The 19695-nt window shown below is 46.6% G+C and overlaps 2 protein-coding genes across 2 annotated transcripts; one reads left to right on the top strand and one right to left on the bottom strand.

The window, feature by feature from the left end:
- Positions 1 to 1109: 1109 nt before the first annotated feature.
- LOC309536676 (chymotrypsinogen 2-like) lies at positions 1110 to 8765 on the bottom strand. The gene is made up of 7 exons (XM_082230850.1): positions 8712 to 8765; positions 8059 to 8162; positions 6609 to 6688; positions 5759 to 5837; positions 5185 to 5365; positions 2167 to 2300; positions 1110 to 1315 (listed from the first exon to the last, which is right to left on the bottom strand). The coding sequence occupies exons 1-7, from the start codon at positions 8761 to 8763 to the stop codon at positions 1154 to 1156; spliced, it is 792 nt and encodes a 263-aa protein (XP_082086976.1). The 5' UTR covers positions 8764 to 8765; the 3' UTR covers positions 1110 to 1153.
- A 2608-nt stretch (positions 8766 to 11373) lies between these two features.
- LOC309538194 (chymotrypsin B-like) lies at positions 11374 to 17467 on the top strand. The gene is made up of 7 exons (XM_082233528.1): positions 11374 to 11462; positions 12844 to 12947; positions 13130 to 13209; positions 14197 to 14275; positions 15278 to 15458; positions 16205 to 16338; positions 16952 to 17467. The coding sequence occupies exons 1-7, from the start codon at positions 11411 to 11413 to the stop codon at positions 17111 to 17113; spliced, it is 792 nt and encodes a 263-aa protein (XP_082089654.1). The 5' UTR covers positions 11374 to 11410; the 3' UTR covers positions 17114 to 17467.
- Positions 17468 to 19695: the final 2228 nt, after the last annotated feature.

Below are 19695 nucleotides of genomic sequence, written 5' to 3'. Positions count from 1 at the left end.
TAATTGGTGTGACCAGAGCAACAATACTCTGCAAGAGGGATGCACAACTCCCTTAACTACCCTGTGTCACACTTGCCGTAAAATAAATTATAACCACTAGTTTACACATTATGTGAAATAAGATGGTAGAATTCTCTGTAGAATCATAGAATTGTGAGGCTTGAAGTGACCCTCAAGGATCAACTAGTTCAAGCCCCTGCAATGCCGGAATCGCAGCTCAAGAATCCCTGAGAAGGGGGCCCTCTGACATCCGTTTAAAAACCTCCAGTGAAGATGGGGTTCTAGCACCAAGGTAAAATGTAAGATGGGATTGATAATAGATAAGTTAAACTGGATATGAATTTGCTGAACTAAATTTTAAGAAAAGGGATACAAAAAAGGGAGGCGTGAGGAAGTCAGGAAAATAAGTTAACTAAAGAGGAATTTAAAAAGAGGGAGTTTTGTCTTCTTTTTTATGTGCTTCTTTTTTTCCTTTTTTCCTGTCTTTTTATGTTTAATGTTTGTATTTTTGTATTTTGTAACTTTGTATCCTTTTTGTTTTTGTATTCTTTTGAATCTCCTTATTGATAAAACCTAATAAAATATTATAAAAATAAAAACCTCAAGTTATTCGTACAGTGGTACCTCGGGTTAAGAACTTAATTCGTTCTGGAGGTTCGTTCTTAACCTGAAACTGTTCTTAACCTGAAGCACCACTTTAGCTAATGGGGCCTCCTGCTGCCGCCGCACCACCGGAGCACAATTTCTGTTCTCATCCTGAAGCAAAGTTCTTAACCCCAGGTACTATTTCTGGGTTAGCAGAGTCTGTAACCTGAAGCGTCTGTAACCCAAGGTACCACTGTACATGCAAAGAGGTTTGTTTGTTGGCATGGGTTTGCATTCAGTGTACGAGTCACGCCACACCTGCAGCTAATGTGATACAGGCCAGAATTCTACCACCTCATGCTATGTGTGGCATTAAAGCTCAAGCATGTAAGAGCCTTCCTGCTGGGTCAGGCCAAAGGCCCATCTAGTCCAGTATCCCATTCTCACAGTGGCCAACCAGGTGTCTGTGCGAAGCCTGCAACCAGGACCTGAGCGCAACAGCATAGAAGAAACACAAACAATGGTGTCAGACGCTGGTTTTATTGTTCTGAAGTCAAAGAGAGTTAAATTAGTTCTTAGCTAGCGTTTCTTCAATAAAGGGAAGGAGCTCAGTCACTCGGGCATAGACCCCTGGGCTGGATGGGGAGCAAGTGCCGCTGCCCCAGGAGACAATCCCGACGAGGGTCCAGGCGCCATCCTTCTGACACACCAAGGGGCCACCAGAGTCACCCTGTAGGGGAACAACCAAAGCAGGGTGTCAAAAGAGGTTCTGTAGAAAAGGAAGGCGGAAGCTGGCAACTTCCATGTCAGGAGATGAGTAAAGGGGAAAGGCCTCATTCCTGCGACATGCGAGGTTTGATGGGCAGATGTGTCCATTTTGGTTTCTCACGTTTTCCAATCTTAAGTTCAGTTCTCCACATTTCAACATCCATTTGCAATTATTTTAAAGTCCTCATGAACATTCCCCACCAGTATTTTTGTTGGGATTTCTCCTCATACACACTTTTTTTTTTTTTTTTTGCAAAGCCTGTGCCCCCTACTGTTTATATTTTCCCAGATCTAATGGTTCGGTGTGTATGCTGTTTTCACTAATATGTGCATTCTGAGGCACACTTTGCTTTTAGTACATACATTTTTGTACACCTGACTTGGTACAGCAAAATTTGGATGAGTGTGTTCACGAATGGCTGTGGGGGACGGCTGTGTTTTTGGTACACAAATTGCTTCTGAAATTAGGTGGGTTTGCCTTTTAATGGGAATACTAGTTTAACGCTCACCTTCCCCTCGCCACTGAAACTGCCACCACCTGAGCCCCAGGATTCAGGATTTCCAGGGCAGATGGCAATGACCTCTGGTCATTCTTGCCTCTCAGAAATCAAGTGCTGGCAGGCAGGGCAAGTGGAAGCAGTCTTCCATGGCCAGGAAAAAACAGAAATAGGAGGCCAGCAAGATGCAAGGGGGAGGTAGCAGGTGCCTTATTTCAGACAGGAACTGCTGAGGTGGCTGAGAGAAGGTGGGTGGGCTTTGGGGAGGGGGTACCTTGTGGTGGGAGGGCAGCTCAGGTAGAAGGGGAGGACGTACCATACAAGAGGAAGCCCCTGCGGCACCAGCACAGATCATGACGTCAGCAATGCGAGCCCCCCAATATTTCTTGCACTGCTCATTGGTCAGCAGAGGGAGGGCCACTTGCTGCAGTTTATCCGGAGTGTCCTTGTCTAGGAAAGAACAAATGAGAGGATAAATTTTCATTAGGGCTGCCATATGTCCGGATTTTCCTAGACATTGCTTGGATTTGAAAGACAGAACTGACATGTCGTCTTGTTGTTGTTTTAGTGTTTATAATATTAACTTGTAAGATATGGATTTGTTTGTTTTTTGTTTTTGTCTTTTTTAGTTTTCAAATGTTGATTTCTGTGTGTTGTGTATTGTTATCTTTTGATATCTTTCGTGTTGTTGTTGTTGTTGTTGTGTGGAAAATACTAATAAAATTCATTTTTTAAAAAAAAAAGACAGAATTGACATCCGGGGGAATTTCTGAAAGGTGGCACTTTGTCCTGGATCTTAGGCATGTCAATCGAAAAGTTGTGGTTTGGGGGGCGTTTTTGTAAAAAAAAAAAAAGTTCAACAACTTTCAGGGTGTCCTTGTTTTTACTTTTTGAAATATGGCAACCCTAGTTTTCATATACATATCTACATGTTTATTTATACAAATATCTATATACTGATATTCATTTTAAAAATACCAAGTGTGGTTTACAACAATTATAAATAAAACCGTACAACAAGAAACATTAAAAAGGTTAAAAAGCAGACACTGGTTAACCACAGTGCAAGGATGTTACTCTTAACTGCCTGCGTAGGCTGTGCAGAATAGAACAGTTTTCAGTAGGCGTTTGAAAGTTGGCACAGAAGGCACCCTCCGAATCTATTGTCAACAGAGTATTCCACAGAACAGGGCACATGAAATGGCTTGGGGGGGGGAGGTGCTAGGTTGCTCAAAAGCGAGAGTCTGTTGGCACAGAGGGGAGCCCTTTTTGTGTGGGAAATGGGGTGGGGTGAGTAAGCAAGTGAAAAATAGGGTGGGAACTGTTGCTAAGACCCCTGCCTGGTTAATGTGCTAATTCCTTGGGGGGGGGGTTATTGGGATGTTGATTTTGTTTTGATTTTATGTATTTGATATTTTATGTGAACCGCTCTGAGACCTTCAAGTATAGAAATTAAATAAATAATAAAATAATAATAATACTGTTATGTATTTGACCGTTCTGTGTTTCCTTTTACTTCAGAATTTGGTTAAATTGGAAATGTCAGGTTTTTTGTCCTCATTGCTGTTCTGCTTATTTGCCTTATGATAGAATGCTTAATTGGTTGTTATTGGACCTATTATAAAAATAGTTTTGTAGTTTTGGCATATTGCTGTTTCTTTCTGTTTTCACTCCAAGATTGAAAATATTCAATGAATTGCAAGCTAAAAATACTGTAAGGAAGTAAGTAAATAAAATATGTTCAGCCCTGCCCAGACCCTCCAAATGTCCCTATTTTCCAGGGACAGTCCCAGATTTACAGAAGCCATCCCAGTTTCTGATTTGATCCTGGAATGTCTCACTTTTCCTTAGGACATCCCGATTTTTATCAGAGAAATGTTGGAGAGTATGGAATAGGCATCCCCAGGGCTTTTTTTCAGTTTCAGGCAGAACTCGCTGGAAATTAGTTCCGGCACCTCTCAGATGGGCACCATTGCCATTCTAAGAGAATGAGGGAGGTGTTCATGGTGAGTTCCAGAACCTCTTTTTCTAGAAACATGGCACTGGACGTCCCTATTTTCATTGGAGGGTATGCCTGCCAAGCATAGCCAGTGGCCAGGAATGATGGAAGTAGTCCAGCTGCACCTGAAGGACCACAAATTAGCCACCCCCTGTTCTGTATCACCCAGTTCCCACAAAAGGGATATGTGGCAGGGTGATAAAAACCTGGGTTCATGGTTATCATGGCCTATTTTCAAGTACAGTGGTAACTTGGTTCTCAGTCGCCTTGGTACTCAATTCAGGTAGGTAGCCGTGTTGGTCTGATGCAGTAGAATATATAATATTATATATATGCAGGTTTTGGTGTCTTCGGGTGTCTTCCCGTGTAAGAGTCGGGGTGTCTGTGCGACGTTTCGACGAGGTCTCACTCGTCATCTTCAGGCTGGTGAATATATATATATATATATATATATATATATATAGTCCAGTAGCACCTTAGAGACCAAGTAAGTTTGTTCTTGGTATGAGCTTTCGTGTGCACTAACAAACTTAGTTGGTCTCTAAGGTGCTACTGGACAATTATATTATATTATATTATATTATATTATATTATATTATATTATATTATATTATATTATTTATTTCTGCCTTAGTACCCAAACAACTTGGAACCCAAACACTGCAAACCTGGACGTAAGTGTTCCAGTTTGTGAACTTTTTTCGGAAGCTGAACGTGCTCCGTTTTGAGTGTTACGCTGAAGTCTCTGTTTTTGCTATTTATTTTGCCTTTTTGTGGCTCTTCTTTTTTGTTGTTCTTGTGACTGTGTGGAACCCAGTTCAGCTACTGATTGATTGATTGATTGATTGATTGTGTGACTGCAGTACATTGTTTATTGCTTTCATTTTATGGATCAACGGTCTCGTTAGATAGTAAAATTCATGTTAAATTGCTGTTTTAGGGGTTGTTGTTTTTAAAGCCTGGAATGGATTAATCCACTTTGCATTACTTTCTATGGGAAAGCACACCTTGGTTTTGGAATGCTTTGGTTTGGGAACAGACTTCCAGAACGGATTAAGTTTGAGAACCAAGGTACCACTGTAAAGGCAGTACCCCGATATTACCAGTGTGGAGTAGTGGACAAGGACCTGGGAGACCACAGTTCAAATCTCCTCTCAGCTATTTAGCCCACTGGGTGACTTTGGACCAGTCACTGTCTCTCTCAGCCTAACCTTACCGCACAGGATTGTTGTGAGGATAAAATGGAGAGAGGGAGAAGTACGTATGCCACCTTGAGATCCTTGGAGGAAAAGTGGAATATAAATGCCACAATAAATAAATAAAAATAAAAATTACTAGTGTGCTTGGTAAGGCCCCATCCAGTGGTGACGCAGGTCATGCCCCCGGGGAAGTCATCTGTGGCCTGAGGCAGACACACGGGAGACACGCGAGCCGTCAGCTGGACTGGGGTGGCCAGCTTCAACAAGGTGATGTCGTTCTTCACTGTGAAAAGGTTGAACTTGGGGTTCTTGAAAACCTGTCAAAGAAGGAGGCAGTTTAGTTTAAGCCAGTGGTTCCCAAATTTGGGGGGGGGCAGTGCTCCCTTTGTTTCATAGACTCATATCCAGTGTCCCCCACGCCACCCTATAAAAAGCTTTATTCAGAATAGTGGTTTGCAGAGGAAGATCTTAAGGAAGATAATACATTAAAATAAAAAACAGCAATGGTTAATGGCACGTTTATACAAAATCCAATTAAAACTGTTTAGTTTAATTGAGCCAATGATGCCTGCTTTAAAGACTGATCGTCGTGTGTACACCTCCACTGCTATCCACTCACATTTTAGCAGTACTTTGGCCTGGTATTTTGATACACACAGAGAGAGCAAGGAGCACCTGAGGTCTGAGAAGGTCAATCTTGTGCTACCTACCTGAGCAATCTTTATGACCTGAACGTCTTCAGCAGGATTGCGTTGGTCAAATTCACCCAAAACCACCAGGTGGCTTGTCCTGCAGCAGGGGCAGCAGTTGATAGTATTCATTAGTCAACCGTGCTGAGAAATACAGCCAAAGTGCTTCATATACACGATCTCAACAACCACTACAACAGCCCTGTGGGGTAGGCAGGTACTGTTATCCCCAAGTTGCTGGTGTGTGGAGGGGGGGGGGTGAGCAGCAGCAGGGAGAGAACTGCTTGCCTAAGGCGACCCTTACCTTTGGGAAAGGTAAGATTTGTACCAGCACCTTCATAGTTCTCAACTGGACCCTCCTTTCATATATATTTTTTCATAACTGGCTGGGTCTATCTACCACTTAAACATCCCGCAATACACCTGAGCCACACAATGTCAAGGGACAGCAGCTGCTATCATGGGCTTCCTTTGAAAAGCTTCCATTTCTGATTCCTGGACATCCATCTGCTGTTGTGGACACAGCAGCATTCTGCGTTGGTGTCTGTGCCCACCTCTGCCGGTCAATTGGCAATCCTGCCTGGGAAATATGACAATCCCGCTTTCTTTATTTCTCCCACTTTGAGCACCGGAACAAAATTGTGGTGGAATGCATTTAGAAATAGATTTTGACTTCGGAATCTCTGAGAAACACTACGAAAAGTAAAGTGTGCCTCTGAGCGTGTGCAGAGTACACTTTGCTCACCACCGGCATGCACACATCCCTCTAGGATTACAGGGCTAGGGCTTCAGCAAGTCTGGCTTCCTGGTTTTATCCTGAGCCCCAGAGCATTTCTTCTTAGAAGTGGGTTGTACACACAGTCTTCCTTACCTGACGTTGCAGTGGGCTGCGGTGACCACCCAGTTCTCACTGATCAGAGAACCTCCACAGAAATGGAAGCCAGTGTTGTCCTGAGGGATTGAGGGGAACATGTGAGCAGATAGAAAGGACCCAGCGAGTGCTTGGACATGCAGTGCAGGAATCACAGCTCAGTAATCCCTGACAGATGGCAACCCAACCTCTGCTTAAAATCCTCCAGGTAAGGAGAGTCTCCCATCTTCCAAGGTAGTCCGTTTCACTGTCAAACGGCTCTTACTCTCAGAAAGTTCTTCCTAATGTGTAGTTGGAATCTCCTTTCTTGTAACTTGAAGCCATTGGTTCCACCCTCCAGAGCAGGCTTCCCCAACCTTGGCCCTCCAGATGTTTTTGGCCTACAACTCCCATGATCCCTAGCTAGCAGGACCAGCGGTCAGGGATGATGGGAATTGTAGTCTCAAAACATCTGGAGGGCCGAGTTTGAGGAAGCCTGCTCCAGAGAAACAGGAAGCAAGCTTGCTGCATTTTCCATGTGACAGATATTTGAAGGTGGTTACAATATGACCTCTCAGTCTTTTCTTCTCCAAACTAAACATACTCCGTCCCCTCAAAGGCTTGGTTTCCAGGCCCTTGATAATCCTGGTCGCCCTCCTCTATACATGTTACAGCTTGTCAATATCCTTCTTAAATTGTTGCCCAGAACTAGACACAGATCCACAGGTGAGGGGGCTCACCAAGGCAGAATAGAGCAGTACTCTTACTTCCCTTGATGTGAACACACACTCTCTCTGTCCCTGTTCCACTAACCAGGGTTGTCTCAATTATTTTACCAACTGCTCATTGCTGTAATGCCAGAAAGCTTTTGGTGGCTCCCCACTCCCTCCCCCAAACGGTCCATTAAAAAATAATTATTATTTTCTACAAAAATTAAGCATACTGACTACTCCTGTAGGTGTTCCCTACTGTAATGATCAGATACATTTTGTGGTTTTCCCAAGAGTGCCTCAAAATTGATTTTAAATTGTGCAGAACAGCTGATGGGGAAGCCTTTTCGAAAGTAACCCTGAGGACCAGAGTGCTTGTCATGTCCACTTTGACTTGCAGCCCCTGGAGGGCTGACCATGGGTCAATGTGGCCCTCAGCCCCAAAAAGGTTGCTGACCACCCCGGTGTACCACAAGGAGAGAGCAGGTGCTGGACTTGTATCTGGAGGAGCCCACCCATGGACTAAGCCAGTGGCTATCACCACATAGTGTGGCAGAAAGTGCCACAAATTAATTGTGCATTGCATGAAGAAGCACTTTATGTTGCCCCCACCTTTCTCATTCAGTTCACACAGAGTGGCTGGAGAAACCCAGACAGATGGGCAGGGTATAAATATTATTATTATTATTATTATTATTATTATTATTATTATTATTATTCCATGTCTCCAGCCAAAGCAAAGTGTGCTGGGCTCTTCTTACCTGCAAGGATACCTGCCAGGGCCACGATCCAGGCACTGCCTCCTCTCCATTGACAATTCGGGAATAGCCGCTCAAGACCGGATGGATGGCTGGAGTGCCACAACCTGGCAAGAAATCAGGTTTGTTTGTTTGTTTGTTTTTAACCCAGGAGAGACTCCCTATCCCTAGATGTAAACTAAATCTGTGCACAGCTTCATCTGAGTTCAGGTTTCACCAGGGACTGGCCCCCTGCACTGTGTTTTCAATATCACAGCTCAGTCCTGCAACATGTGAAGTAACAAAAGACAAGGAGAGAGTGGTCCTTGCTTGCCACAGAATATTGGCAGGGGACTTCAGCCAAGTTAGAGTGTATGATGGGCAGGTAGGACTTGAGCATTTTAGAAACTTCAGTTGTGGTTCTGTGGTTGGAGATGGAGGTGCAGCATCCATTCCCATGGGTGCTGGGGAAGCGGTGAAGTTGACCTGTGGATGATGAACTGCATCCCTTGACCCTCCCACAGACGCCAAACCCTGTCCTGAAGCTGTGAGCCACACGGGCAGCACTTCCTGTAGAGGTATGGAAAGGGGGGCTGTGGAGCAGATCTCTCAGCATGTCAAAGGAGGGGGGTTGGAGTTGCCTCCTCCTCCTGCTTGGCCTCTTACAAGGCACTCACCATGGGCAGCACCAAGGAAGGCCAGGCAGAACAGGAACCAGACGGAAGCCATCTTGCTTCTTGAAAGAGTTGGGAATGAAGCAAGGGCTGCAAATCCTTATATATGTTGTGAGGTAGCTGGCACAGGTGAAAGCCAAGCTGGTTTTCCAGCCTCCTGTTATCGTAGGACCTTGAAGATAAGCATAGGTCTGGTGGAGGCTGTGGGCAAAGGCCCAGGTGACCTGGCTCAAGGGCAGTGACAGGTGCCAGCTGGTCTCTGAGGCAAGGAGGAGGTGGAGTAAAAAGGGTTTGAGGGGAAGGCAGTTCCTCCGAGACTGGAGACCTCATGATTGGTCGTCTTCCTGCAGTGCATGGTTAACCTGTGGAACTCACTCCTACAGGAGGCAATGATGGCCACCAACTTGGACAGCTTTAAAAGAGGATTAGACAAATTGCATGGAGGAGAAGGCTGTCCACAGCTACTATCCACAATGGCTATGCTCTGCCTCCACCACTGGAGACAGCAGTGCTTTTGACTATCAGTTGCTGGAAGCCACAGGAGGGGAGGGTGTACTTGTGCTCAGTTCAGCATTGCTAGTTTCCCACAGGAACCTGGTTGGCCACTGTGAGAGCAGGGTGCTGGACTAGATCGGCCTTTGGCCAGATCCAGGAGGGCTCTCATGTTCTTATTTGCTGAGGAACCTCTGGTGGGTGCTGCAGCAGATAATTCTAGAGCTTGACACACACAGAGAAGTCAGTCCAACTGGGTATCCAGTACGAACACAGGTGGGCGTCACAGAATATACCCAACATTCCCAGCACACTGGAAGAAAATTGATATGAAGGTTGTTATTCATGCAGGAAGTTAGTCAGCAATGCTGCAGTGAAGGGGGTAATGGGAGCAAGAAATCACTGCAGGACAGCCCCAAACATAAAGACATGCAGCCTAATATACCTAAACATATGCAATTGCGTGAAATCCAATTAAAAAATAATTTATTTGAAAAATAAAGAGGACTGCCTCTGCCAGTTATCTCAACATCTTTGCAATTGTTGGCCAAAACAGTAGAAGACAGCAGAAAAGTATTTATTATCGTGAACCACTAGATAGATCTCTTCCTGAATGTTTTTCTTTGTATCTCAGCAAGCAACAGGTCAAGAGATTGAATTTAGTGGGGGGGGGGGTTAAGGATGACATTTTGGCAGGGAGTAAAATGTCTGTATGGGGCCAGGCCCCATTGCAGGTACAGCCCTGAATAACTGTTTTTCTGATAAACTCTGGTCCACTTCCAAGGAATCCCAAGGTCCTTGGAGCAGAGCTTTAGGGTATCATGTTTTACAGAGGGCAGCCTTCCCTCTATCTGAAGAGCTGTCGGAGGACAGTCCTCTCTTTGAAGCACAATCTGGCTGAAGGCTAGTTTAAAGAAAAAGAAGCCTAAGGAGGAGTCTTGGAAGTTGCCTGCCAGCACCTGGACAGCAGACTGATCAAAGTCTTCCCCACTATTGTATATTGGTTTAAATGATAGTAATTATTTCTATGTGTCTAAATTAACCTGTGCAATTTTTAGTGATGCTGGAGTGCCCACCCAAACACTGTCTGAGCATCACTCTGTTGGGCTATGTGCCTGAGGGTTTCCATGCTGCTGCCCCTCCAGGTTTCCAGCCAGGTTTGTCTGATAGCCAGGAGAACTAGTTGCATCAGGCACCAGGTGTTCCCTGGGAAAGCTGACAGAAGCCAGGTGTGTCGCAGGGATGACATTGAGGAGGAGGCACAGCTGTGTGGGGTTACAGGCCCTCAACTAACTCTATCCAGCAGGTTCCATACCTGTGTTCTGCCAACAGGTAAAGCAGTTGCCTCTGTGTGTGTGTGTGTGTGTGTGTGTGTGTGTGTAGAGAGAGAGATAGAGATTTATTAAAGCTTTAAATACAAAGAAAAAACAATATACAGAACTCAACACCAAGTATCAAGCATTATTATTTTTTACATAAATCATAAACTGGGGTGATTGTCTTAGAATCCAGAAGCCCTCTAGCTGTTTCCTGGCACAGTCAGGTTATGATGGATTAATGCCCTCATCTTTGGCTCAGCCAGAGGTACACCACCATATCCCCTCCACTGCAGCTGAGCCAAACCTGGTAGATTTCAGGTTATCATAAGCCCCCAGGAAGCTGTGTTCCATGGCTGGAATCAGGGGGACTTTGGCTAAATCCTAAGCCTGTCAAGTTCAGTCTAACGATTTAGCAACCCAGTGTAAATTCAGCCGGCAGAAAGGTGTACGGTAACTCAAACACTATTTAAAGGCTTGTTTTTGCTCTGCCAGGCTTAGCTCAGCTCAGACAGCAGGAGTTCCACTCCTGAATGGAGTTTGAGCCGGTGTAACTTCGTGCCAGCTTAAATTACACCAGTTTGCTTTATGCCAGCTTCTTGTACACAGAATTGCTCCTTGAAGCAAGGCCTCAGGGCAAAATAGAAGATACCATCTGGGCCCTCTTCCTTCCACAGAGCACCTCAGAAACCTTCCAGCTGCCATATCCTAAAAATACCCACTGTTTCCAAAGTGGGTGCTTTCACCTGCCAGTCATCAACCGTTTTTATCAACAGACAGGTTTGCTCGTTCACACGTAGCCGCTGGCTCCCAGCCACCTTTGGTCTGAGCGTTCAGTATAAAAATGGCTGAGCTGCTACATGCTGTTCCCATTGTCCTCAGAACCAGCTTATTATGGCAGCCTTGTGGTTTTTGTCCTGCCTGGCACTTGTCAGTGCCGCACAGAGTAAGTACTCACCTGCTTGTGGTCTTGGGCCTCGCTTGGGGTGGGGTGGGGTGGGGAAGCAAACTATTTCTGTGTCACGCAGGCTTAGATCATCATCTTTCTTTTCTCTCTAGAAAATAGAGCTGATTCAGGGGGTAGCCCAACCTGGCCCCATCCATAGGCCAGCGAAGGAGCACTTGCTTTGGTGTTTCATTTCCTCTGCCCTCCTCCTTCCTTTTTCCTTTTCTATCATGGCTGTTAGATTGTAAGCATGCAGTCAGGGACAGCCTTGTTTTTTTAAATATACGTATAGCACTTATAGAGTTTAAGGCACTTTAAAAGTGTTAAGTTATCGTCTTCATCTACCAGCGGTTCTCAACCAGTGGGTCCCCAGATGTTGTTGGACTACAACTCCCATCATCCCTGAGCTCTGGCCTTGCTAGCTAGGGGTGATGGGAGTTGTAGTTCAACAACATCTGGGGACCCACAGGTTGAGAAAGGCTGCTAGACTGTCATGGGGGAATCAGCACATTGCACAGCCCTCCTGAAACTATACTGTTCCAGAATATAGGTAGATGAACAAAATGCTTGAATGCCACATTAAAACTCCCTACACTTAAAAACAAACACAAGGGATAAGGTGAGGGTTCAGATCTCTGTCCCTGACATGTCTTCCTAACATGCTAACTCTCTATAGGTAGGGATGAATTCATTTTTAATAATTACTCATTTTTTTACTGCATTTATAACCCACACCTTTATCCCTATTTTCTCCTCAGAGCAGACCTGTGAGGTAGGTTAGGCTGAGAGTAGGTGACTGGCTGAAGTAAGCTTTACAGCTGAGCAGGGATTCAAACCTTCATTTCCCAGGTCCTAGTCTAACACTCTAACCAGTGCACCACACAGACTACTACGTGAAGCATTAGATGATGCCATCCTCAGGTGCCTTTTGAAGTGATACAGGCCCAGGGAGATGTACCAGGTGGTCTGGTCCCCTTGTTTATAGAGGACAGTCCTCTGTTTGAAGGGCTATCAGGGGACAGTCCAGCATATCTGAAGGATGGTCTGGTCCAAGTCCAGCTTAAAGATAAAGAACCATGAAGGAGGCCAGGGACTTGGTCAATCCCAATGTAGCATCATCTCCCATTTAGGAGAAGTCACCAAGTACGCCCTTTTGGATGGCTCTCATCACCGCACACATGCAGACAAGCAAAGGACCGGCACACCAACCACATAGGAGCTTGTCTCCGCTACGTTATGTGCACAGATGGACCCCTGGGCTGTCTCTGCCTTAACAATTCCCTGTCCCTCAGCCTCCTTGCCAGAAGTCCTTACCTGAAGTCCTGAGCACAAAGCACAGAACATGGAAAAGCTCTCACTTCACCTCTTTCCTTGCTTCCAGGTTGCGGCGTCCCTTCAATCCAGCCCGTCCTCACTGGCTACTCCCGCATTGTCAACGGGGAGGAGGCAGTGCCCGGATCATGGCCCTGGCAGGTCTCCCTGCAGGTAAGAATGCTTGGGAAGGTCTTGGGAGTCTGGTTCGTTTCCTCTGTTGGTTTGCACTTCCCCTACCAGTGCTTAACTGGAACTGAGAATAAAATGGTCAAAGGCCCTTTCTATTGCCACTGCTGCCTGGCTCTGTTCCTGTTGGGTCTCTCACCACCTGCTTTCCTTGGCTTGCCTTGCAGGAGAAGAGCGGGTGGCATTTCTGTGGTGGGTCTCTCGTCAGCGAGCGCTGGGTGGTGACTGCTGCCCACTGTGGGGTGACGTGAGTACCCTGCCTCCCTTTTCATGTGGGGATATTTTTTTTAATAGATGAACAGGAATCTTGGAGGTTGCGGGGTCAGGATATGCACAACAAAGGCTAGCAGATGTGTTAGCTACCTGTGGTCAGAGCAAGGGGCTGAAATATATGTGAGAATTGTAATTTAAGGTCTTATATATATAATAAATGTTCATAAATGTACCAACCAAGCACGTACATAGATATGTGGGCCACATGTCTGGAGCAGCACAGGAAAACTGTCCTGAAACCATTTTGACTCCCAAACTGACCAAATGTTTTCTCTGCAAGGAGGGAGGGGGTGAGGGAACCTTCCTGTTGTCTCAGGAATTGGGTAATCACCATTTCAAAGGAATGGCCAGACTACCAGGAAAGGCAATCAGATAAGGCATTATCAGATAAACTGGCAGACAGGAAAAACAACATCATTCAAATTTCTGTTGTAGACCACCTTTTCTGTGACGTAGGTATGATGTTTGTGGGGGGTGGTCTTGGGTTACACCCTATCTGTGATGTATGTATGATGTATGGAGGGGTGGTCTTGAGCTCCAGGGATGGGATTTAAAATGTCTAAGATAAGGGCAGACACACCTTTGCTCTGGGTCCTCCTCCGTCCTCCTGCGTGTGAGGGGAGCACCCTGTTGCAACAGCTTTAATAAAGATCAGGCTTATTCGCTGCTTTGCTTCTCAATATTCTCTGGTTGGCCTCTGTTATTTTCCCCTACCGATAGGGAACCCACTTAAGGACTCTATACAGGCTCTTGGATACCCCATAAGGGAAGAAGGGCAGATTTTGTTTACAACAGAATCATAGAACTATAGAACTGTAGAGTTGGAAGGGACCCCCAAGGGTCATCTAGTTCAACCCCCTGCAATGCAGGAAACGCAGCTCAAGAATCCCTGACAAGATGGCCATGCAACCTCCGTTCCTTCAGCTGGGGCCAACTGACAGCTTTTGCTTGCTTTCCTCAGGACCTCCAACGTCGTGGTGCTTGGGGAACATGACCGCAGCTCCTCTGCGGAGAAAATACAGAAGTTGGCTGTCGAGAAGGTGGGTGAAGCAGCTGGAAGGCCTCTTCAGGGCTCCTCCAAATAGCATGTTTACTGGGTATTCATCCAGATTTACTTGCGCAAGGTTTAGACAGAGGTCGGGCTTTGTTCAGTCTTTCAGGCACTTAAGTAAACGTTAACCAGCCCTTGAGGGTGTTCAGAAACCAGTACAGCCCAAAAATCCAGTTAAGCAGTTTATTGAAAAAGGAGTTACTTGTAAGAAAGAAGGAGGGTGGCAGGGGAGAGAGAACAATAGCAAGAATGCAGTTCAAACTTGAAATAAAACACCATACTAGATTCTTGGTCCAACTAATCCTCCACTTAATCCAATACTAACAATGAAAATTGGCGCTCTGTGGTCACCACTGGAGGAGGAACCTTCTGGCATCTGCTGCAGGTTGGTGGCGGGTGTGTGTGTGTGTTTCAAGGGGAACAAACCTGAAGGCTGCAGCCCATCTTCAAGGGCTTCTTATTCATTGGTTCAACAGGCAGACTCCTGCCAATCAGAAGCCACGTTTGTCAGGTAGAGGGAAAATTACACCTTTTGGGGAGTGGGGAAATGGTTACTACCAGATTTCCGCATCTCCCTGCTAGAAAGACATAAGCAGTAATCTGTGGACATGTCTGTCTTCTTTCCTTACCCATCTTGGAGGTTGGGTGTTCGTAAAGAATCATCAGTTACAATACATCAGGAGGTTCAATGCTATCACTCTAAATAGAGTGAAATGATTTGAGCACTTTGTGTGTGTGTTAACTGGCTTGCCAGTTCCAGGATGTCTGTGTCATCGACTGTTTTTATTAATTAACACAATTATCACTGCCAGCCGTTATCAGCCTGTCACCCTCCACTGACCTCACTGTTTACAACTCCTCTCCCCAAACCATGTGTGTGTTTAGCCTTGTAGTCAACAAAGGCACACACCACAATATGTTTGTTAGTCTCTGGTCAGATGCATCACTGTATCCTGCTTGCAGCACCCACAATGCCTCTCTCGCCCCCCAGGTCTTCACCCACCCAGAGTGGGACCCCGTTGCCATCAACAACGACATTGCCCTCATCAAGCTGGCCACCCCTGCTGAGATCACCGACACTGTGTCCCCCGTGTGCCTGACAGACACTGCTGACCACTTCAAGAGCGGAGAACTTTGTGCCACCTCTGGCTGGGGAAAGACACGCTACAATGGTGGGCCTGTCAGGGGTCTCACAGGGGAAGTGCTTGAGGGCATAGGGAGGGATATATAGGGGGCCTCCTGCTTGCCTGGATAGAGTGCAGAGGTGTGTGTGTAAATTAGCCCACTGTACAAAAGTTATATCTTTGATTTTTCCACATATGCCTTTGGCCCTCCCCTTCACTATCATGTGGCCCCCAGAAGGGAACGTGGCCCTATCTGTCTGACAAAAGCTCACCACACCTGCTTGAGCGCAGCTCCCCAAGGCAGCCAGTTCTCTGCCTGTGAGGTGAGCAGCCATTTCAAACGTCAGTGGGAAATCCAGTTCTTGACCCAAGCTTACTTCAAACCTGCCTTTCTATCTTGTTAGAAGGGAGAAAGACTTCTGAGGCAGTTTGGAGCTGGATGTTTTAGGCCATGCAAGGATGATCCCTCTGGGGGGTACCTCACTGACAAAGTGCTCCTTGCCAATGTGTGCTTCCCTGTTAGTGACAAGGCAGCTGCTTACAAACAGAGCTCTAAATAACTCTGGACCAGGTTACCCGAAAAACCATCTTCTTCTTCACTGTGCTCAGCTAATGGTACCCAGTTAGTTTTGATTATCGACTTGTGGTAACATGGACTTGGGTTTTTCAGTGATTTTATAGTTTTAAAGTGCTTAGAAGCCACTTTGGCATCTAAATAAATAAGTAAACGGTGTCTTAGCTACCAGGGTGCAGCAAAGCAGTGGCAATTGCTGACTTGAGCCTCTTTCCTGCAGCTTTCACTACCCCCAACAAGCTGCAACAAACAGCCCTGCCCCTCCTGTCCAATGAGGAGTGCAAGAAGTCCTGGGGCAGCAACATCTCTGACCTGATGATCTGCGCTGGTGCAGCCGGATCTTCTTCCTGCATGGTGAGTGCTGCTTGACCCTCTCCCCACTCCCACAAAACCCCCAAGCACCACAGGGAGGGGAAGCCGATTAATTAAGGAGCAAATGGTCACTCATCTCTCAGCTCCACTGAACAGGGAGCAGGAGCAGAAGTAGCAAGGAGGGATGTGATAATTAAAATTGCAGTAGCTCTTATAAAAGCTTCAGGACCACGTTGCTGGTTCACATTGGACTGGTTGGCATGGCAATTTATTTTTATTGCAAAAACAAGAATAGCCAGAAATCAGGGTGTGGGGAGGAACCCGCAGGAGGAAGACACAGAAAATACTGAAAATCAACAAAGGGAGTGCCCAGGGGATTGTGATTCCAGAGATTCCCTCAAACTGAAGGGATACATGGTAGGAAAAAGAATATTTGCCAACCCATCTGTAGTTTCTCCAAGGCATGTGATAGGTGGGTGTGGGAGAACACAAAACTGCAAACAGACATTTAGAGAATGTGGGGGGTGAACATCCCAAAAGATTGCCTGGTTCCTTAAGAAAGGGCTAGAGGGAGAATTATGTCAGCAGGCCGAGGATACCCTCCCCACCCCACCCCACCTGCCCAAAGTCTAAACTGCCTGTCTTCTGTTTTCAGGGTGATTCTGGCGGACCCCTTGTGTGCCAGGAAGGCAATGTCTGGAAGCTGGTGGGCATTGTGTCTTGGGGCAGCAGCCGCTGCTCAACCACCACCCCTGCTGTGTATGCCCGCGTCAGCCGCCTCCGTGCCTGGGCTGACGAAACCATGGCTAATAACTGAGCTTCCGGTGTCACGGGATGAGGGGGATCAATAAAGGCTGTTCCTCTTTTGAGACTCATCTCGTGTCCTGTTCTTCCATTGCTCCTGGCACAGAATACATTCTAATCTCAGGCCGGCACGGCCACACCATTTGCACATGCCAGCATCCACACACTGCCCCAAGCAGTGGCTCAATAGCATGGCTTACCCTGTGGAATATGATGCCAAGACCTTCCTATGCCAATGTTGCCCTAGAGAGAAAAATTGATGTGTTTGTGCGTGTACATAAGCGTGCAGGCTCTGTGATGGGTCCATCTGGGCGAGTGTGCACACGCTGGCATGTGGCCCTCACAGAGGTGGCGAATCTTCAGTCTGGCCCTCAAGCTGAAAAAGCTTTGCCATCTGCGTGCCCTACAAATGCCCTGTAGCTGCCTCAGAAAAGCTCCATCAAGAGTTTGGACAAGCCAGAAAAGGCTATACAAGGCTATGCGTGGAGCCTCGTTTAGGAAGAGGTCTCATGCTGAATGAAGCTGAATGTTGGAAAATTCAGGACAGATGAAAGGAAGTCCTTCATGCAGTGTATTGTTAAACTGTGGAACTCCTCTACACAGGAGGCAGTGATGGCCACCAACTTGGGTGGCCTTAAAATATAGGGGAAGCGCAGTCCAGTGCAGGTGTTCTACCACCCTCTCAAGTCTATTCAGAAACACAGAAAGCTGTCTTACATGGACTTAAGACCATTGGGGGCTCCCCCCTATCTCTGGTTGTGGGTCTTCAGTGTTGCAGACAGGGCTGTTTCTCAGTCCTGGGGATTAAACCTGGAGCCTTCTGCATGCATACTGGGATTCTACCATCCAAGTCCCAGAACTGCACCCCAGTGGCAGTTCTTGTGGGTGCTCCAGAGGGATGCTGAGAATGGGCAGCTGTGCAATTTCTTATTCTAGTTGGTTGGTTTTAAGGGCTAAGTTCCTGTCCTGTGGTCAGATGGAAATACAGTGGTTTTTACTAATGGTGGTCAGTGGGTTTACGTATTTCCAGTAAGATTCTTAGACAGCAACCTGGGGGGAAAGTCACACTTGTGCCGAGGCTGAATTCACAGGCAGAGGTGGCTGCTGACCAATCCAAAAACCCAAGCCAGACCTGTGCCACCCAGAAACATAGGAAGCAGCCTTATAGAGTCAAGACCATTGCTCTCATCTACATTCAGTGACAGCGACAGGGTTGGCTCCCAGCCCAATCTGGAGGTGCTCAGGATTGAACACAGGACCTTTTGCATGCAAAGGAGGGGCTCCGTCACTGAGCTACTGCCGGCGACTGTGGAAGGTTCTCTCAAGCCGCAATCCTGTGGGAGTAAACTCCCTTGAAGTCAGTGAAACTTACTTGTGAGTAAACCTGCATTGGGTTCCACAGGCCCCTTTGCTCCACTCAGGAACAGCAGAGAAGAGAACCACTTCCAGCTTTCCTTGCTAAGATGTGAACATATCTTCCAAAACATGGGGGGGGGGTAAATGGTGATGTATGAGCCCCCCCCCCCAGTTTCTCTACAGCATGTTTAGCTCTTTAACTGATGGCAAAAAGACACCCACGCCCACAGTGTTTTCCCAGCCATTTAGTGGCTTATCCACTCAAGTCAGTGGGATTCTGGAAGGGGAAAGGGCAGCAGGAGGAGTTAGAATTAGCTGCTGATTAGGCAGTCAGTCATCCAGGCTGCCATTGCCCAGACATTTGCCCACCACCCTGTTCTCCAGCCAGGCTCAGCCAAGCTATTGAGTCAACCTGGGTCTTTGAAAGGAGCAAGGAAGCCAAGTTCAGGGTTGCTGTTTTTTAACCATGATTAAATTTACAGGTTAAAATAACAGGATCTTAAGGGCAGGTCCCTACCCAGAAGGTACCAGGCCAGCCAATGTTACAAATGCAAATTGATATTACTCCTGGCCCTGTGGTTACTGCCCAGAGTTAGTGCCTTAGCATAAAGATGTGATCATTCCAAACACTGAAAAGGGGCAGTTTCTCTATGGAGGCGCAGCTTCTCCATGTGCCAGCCCAGGGCAACTAGGATTAACAGAATGTGCCTTATACAAAATCAGACCACAGGTCCACCTGGCTCAGTCTTATCTACAGGGACCTGCAGCAGCTCCCCGGGGTTTGAGACAAGGGGATACTCCTGGCCCTACCTTGAGATGCTTCAAGAGAGCAAAGGGAAATGGCAATGAGCAGAGGAAAGGATGAACACCACAGAAGGAGCTTTGCAAAGCCAAGTTTCACTCTGAGCTGGGAGAAAAGGGACTTTCTTTTATCTGTCCTGAAACTCCCAACATCCAGCTTCCTTGGAGTTCTGGCGTCATGAGAGAGGGAGGGAAAACTTTTCTGTCTCCAATTTCTCCATGCCATACATGATTTTACAAACTTCTATCACACCACCTCTATCTAGCCTTATCTCTGAACTAAAGAGGTCCAAACGCTGCGACCTTTTTCACAGGAGAGTCGGTTGTTTTGGCCGCCCTTTTCTGAACCTTCTTCAGCTCTACAATATCCAGAGGCGACCAGAACCGTACACAGTATTCCAAATGCGGCCGCAGCCCATAGCTTTGTGTATTTGCACT

This window comes from Podarcis vaucheri (genome assembly GCF_965113315.1).
Source record: "Podarcis vaucheri genome assembly, chromosome: 7".
Classification (NCBI taxonomy): Eukaryota; Metazoa; Chordata; class Lepidosauria; order Squamata; family Lacertidae; genus Podarcis; species Podarcis vaucheri.
This window is presented reverse-complemented; position numbering and strand designations above follow the sequence as displayed.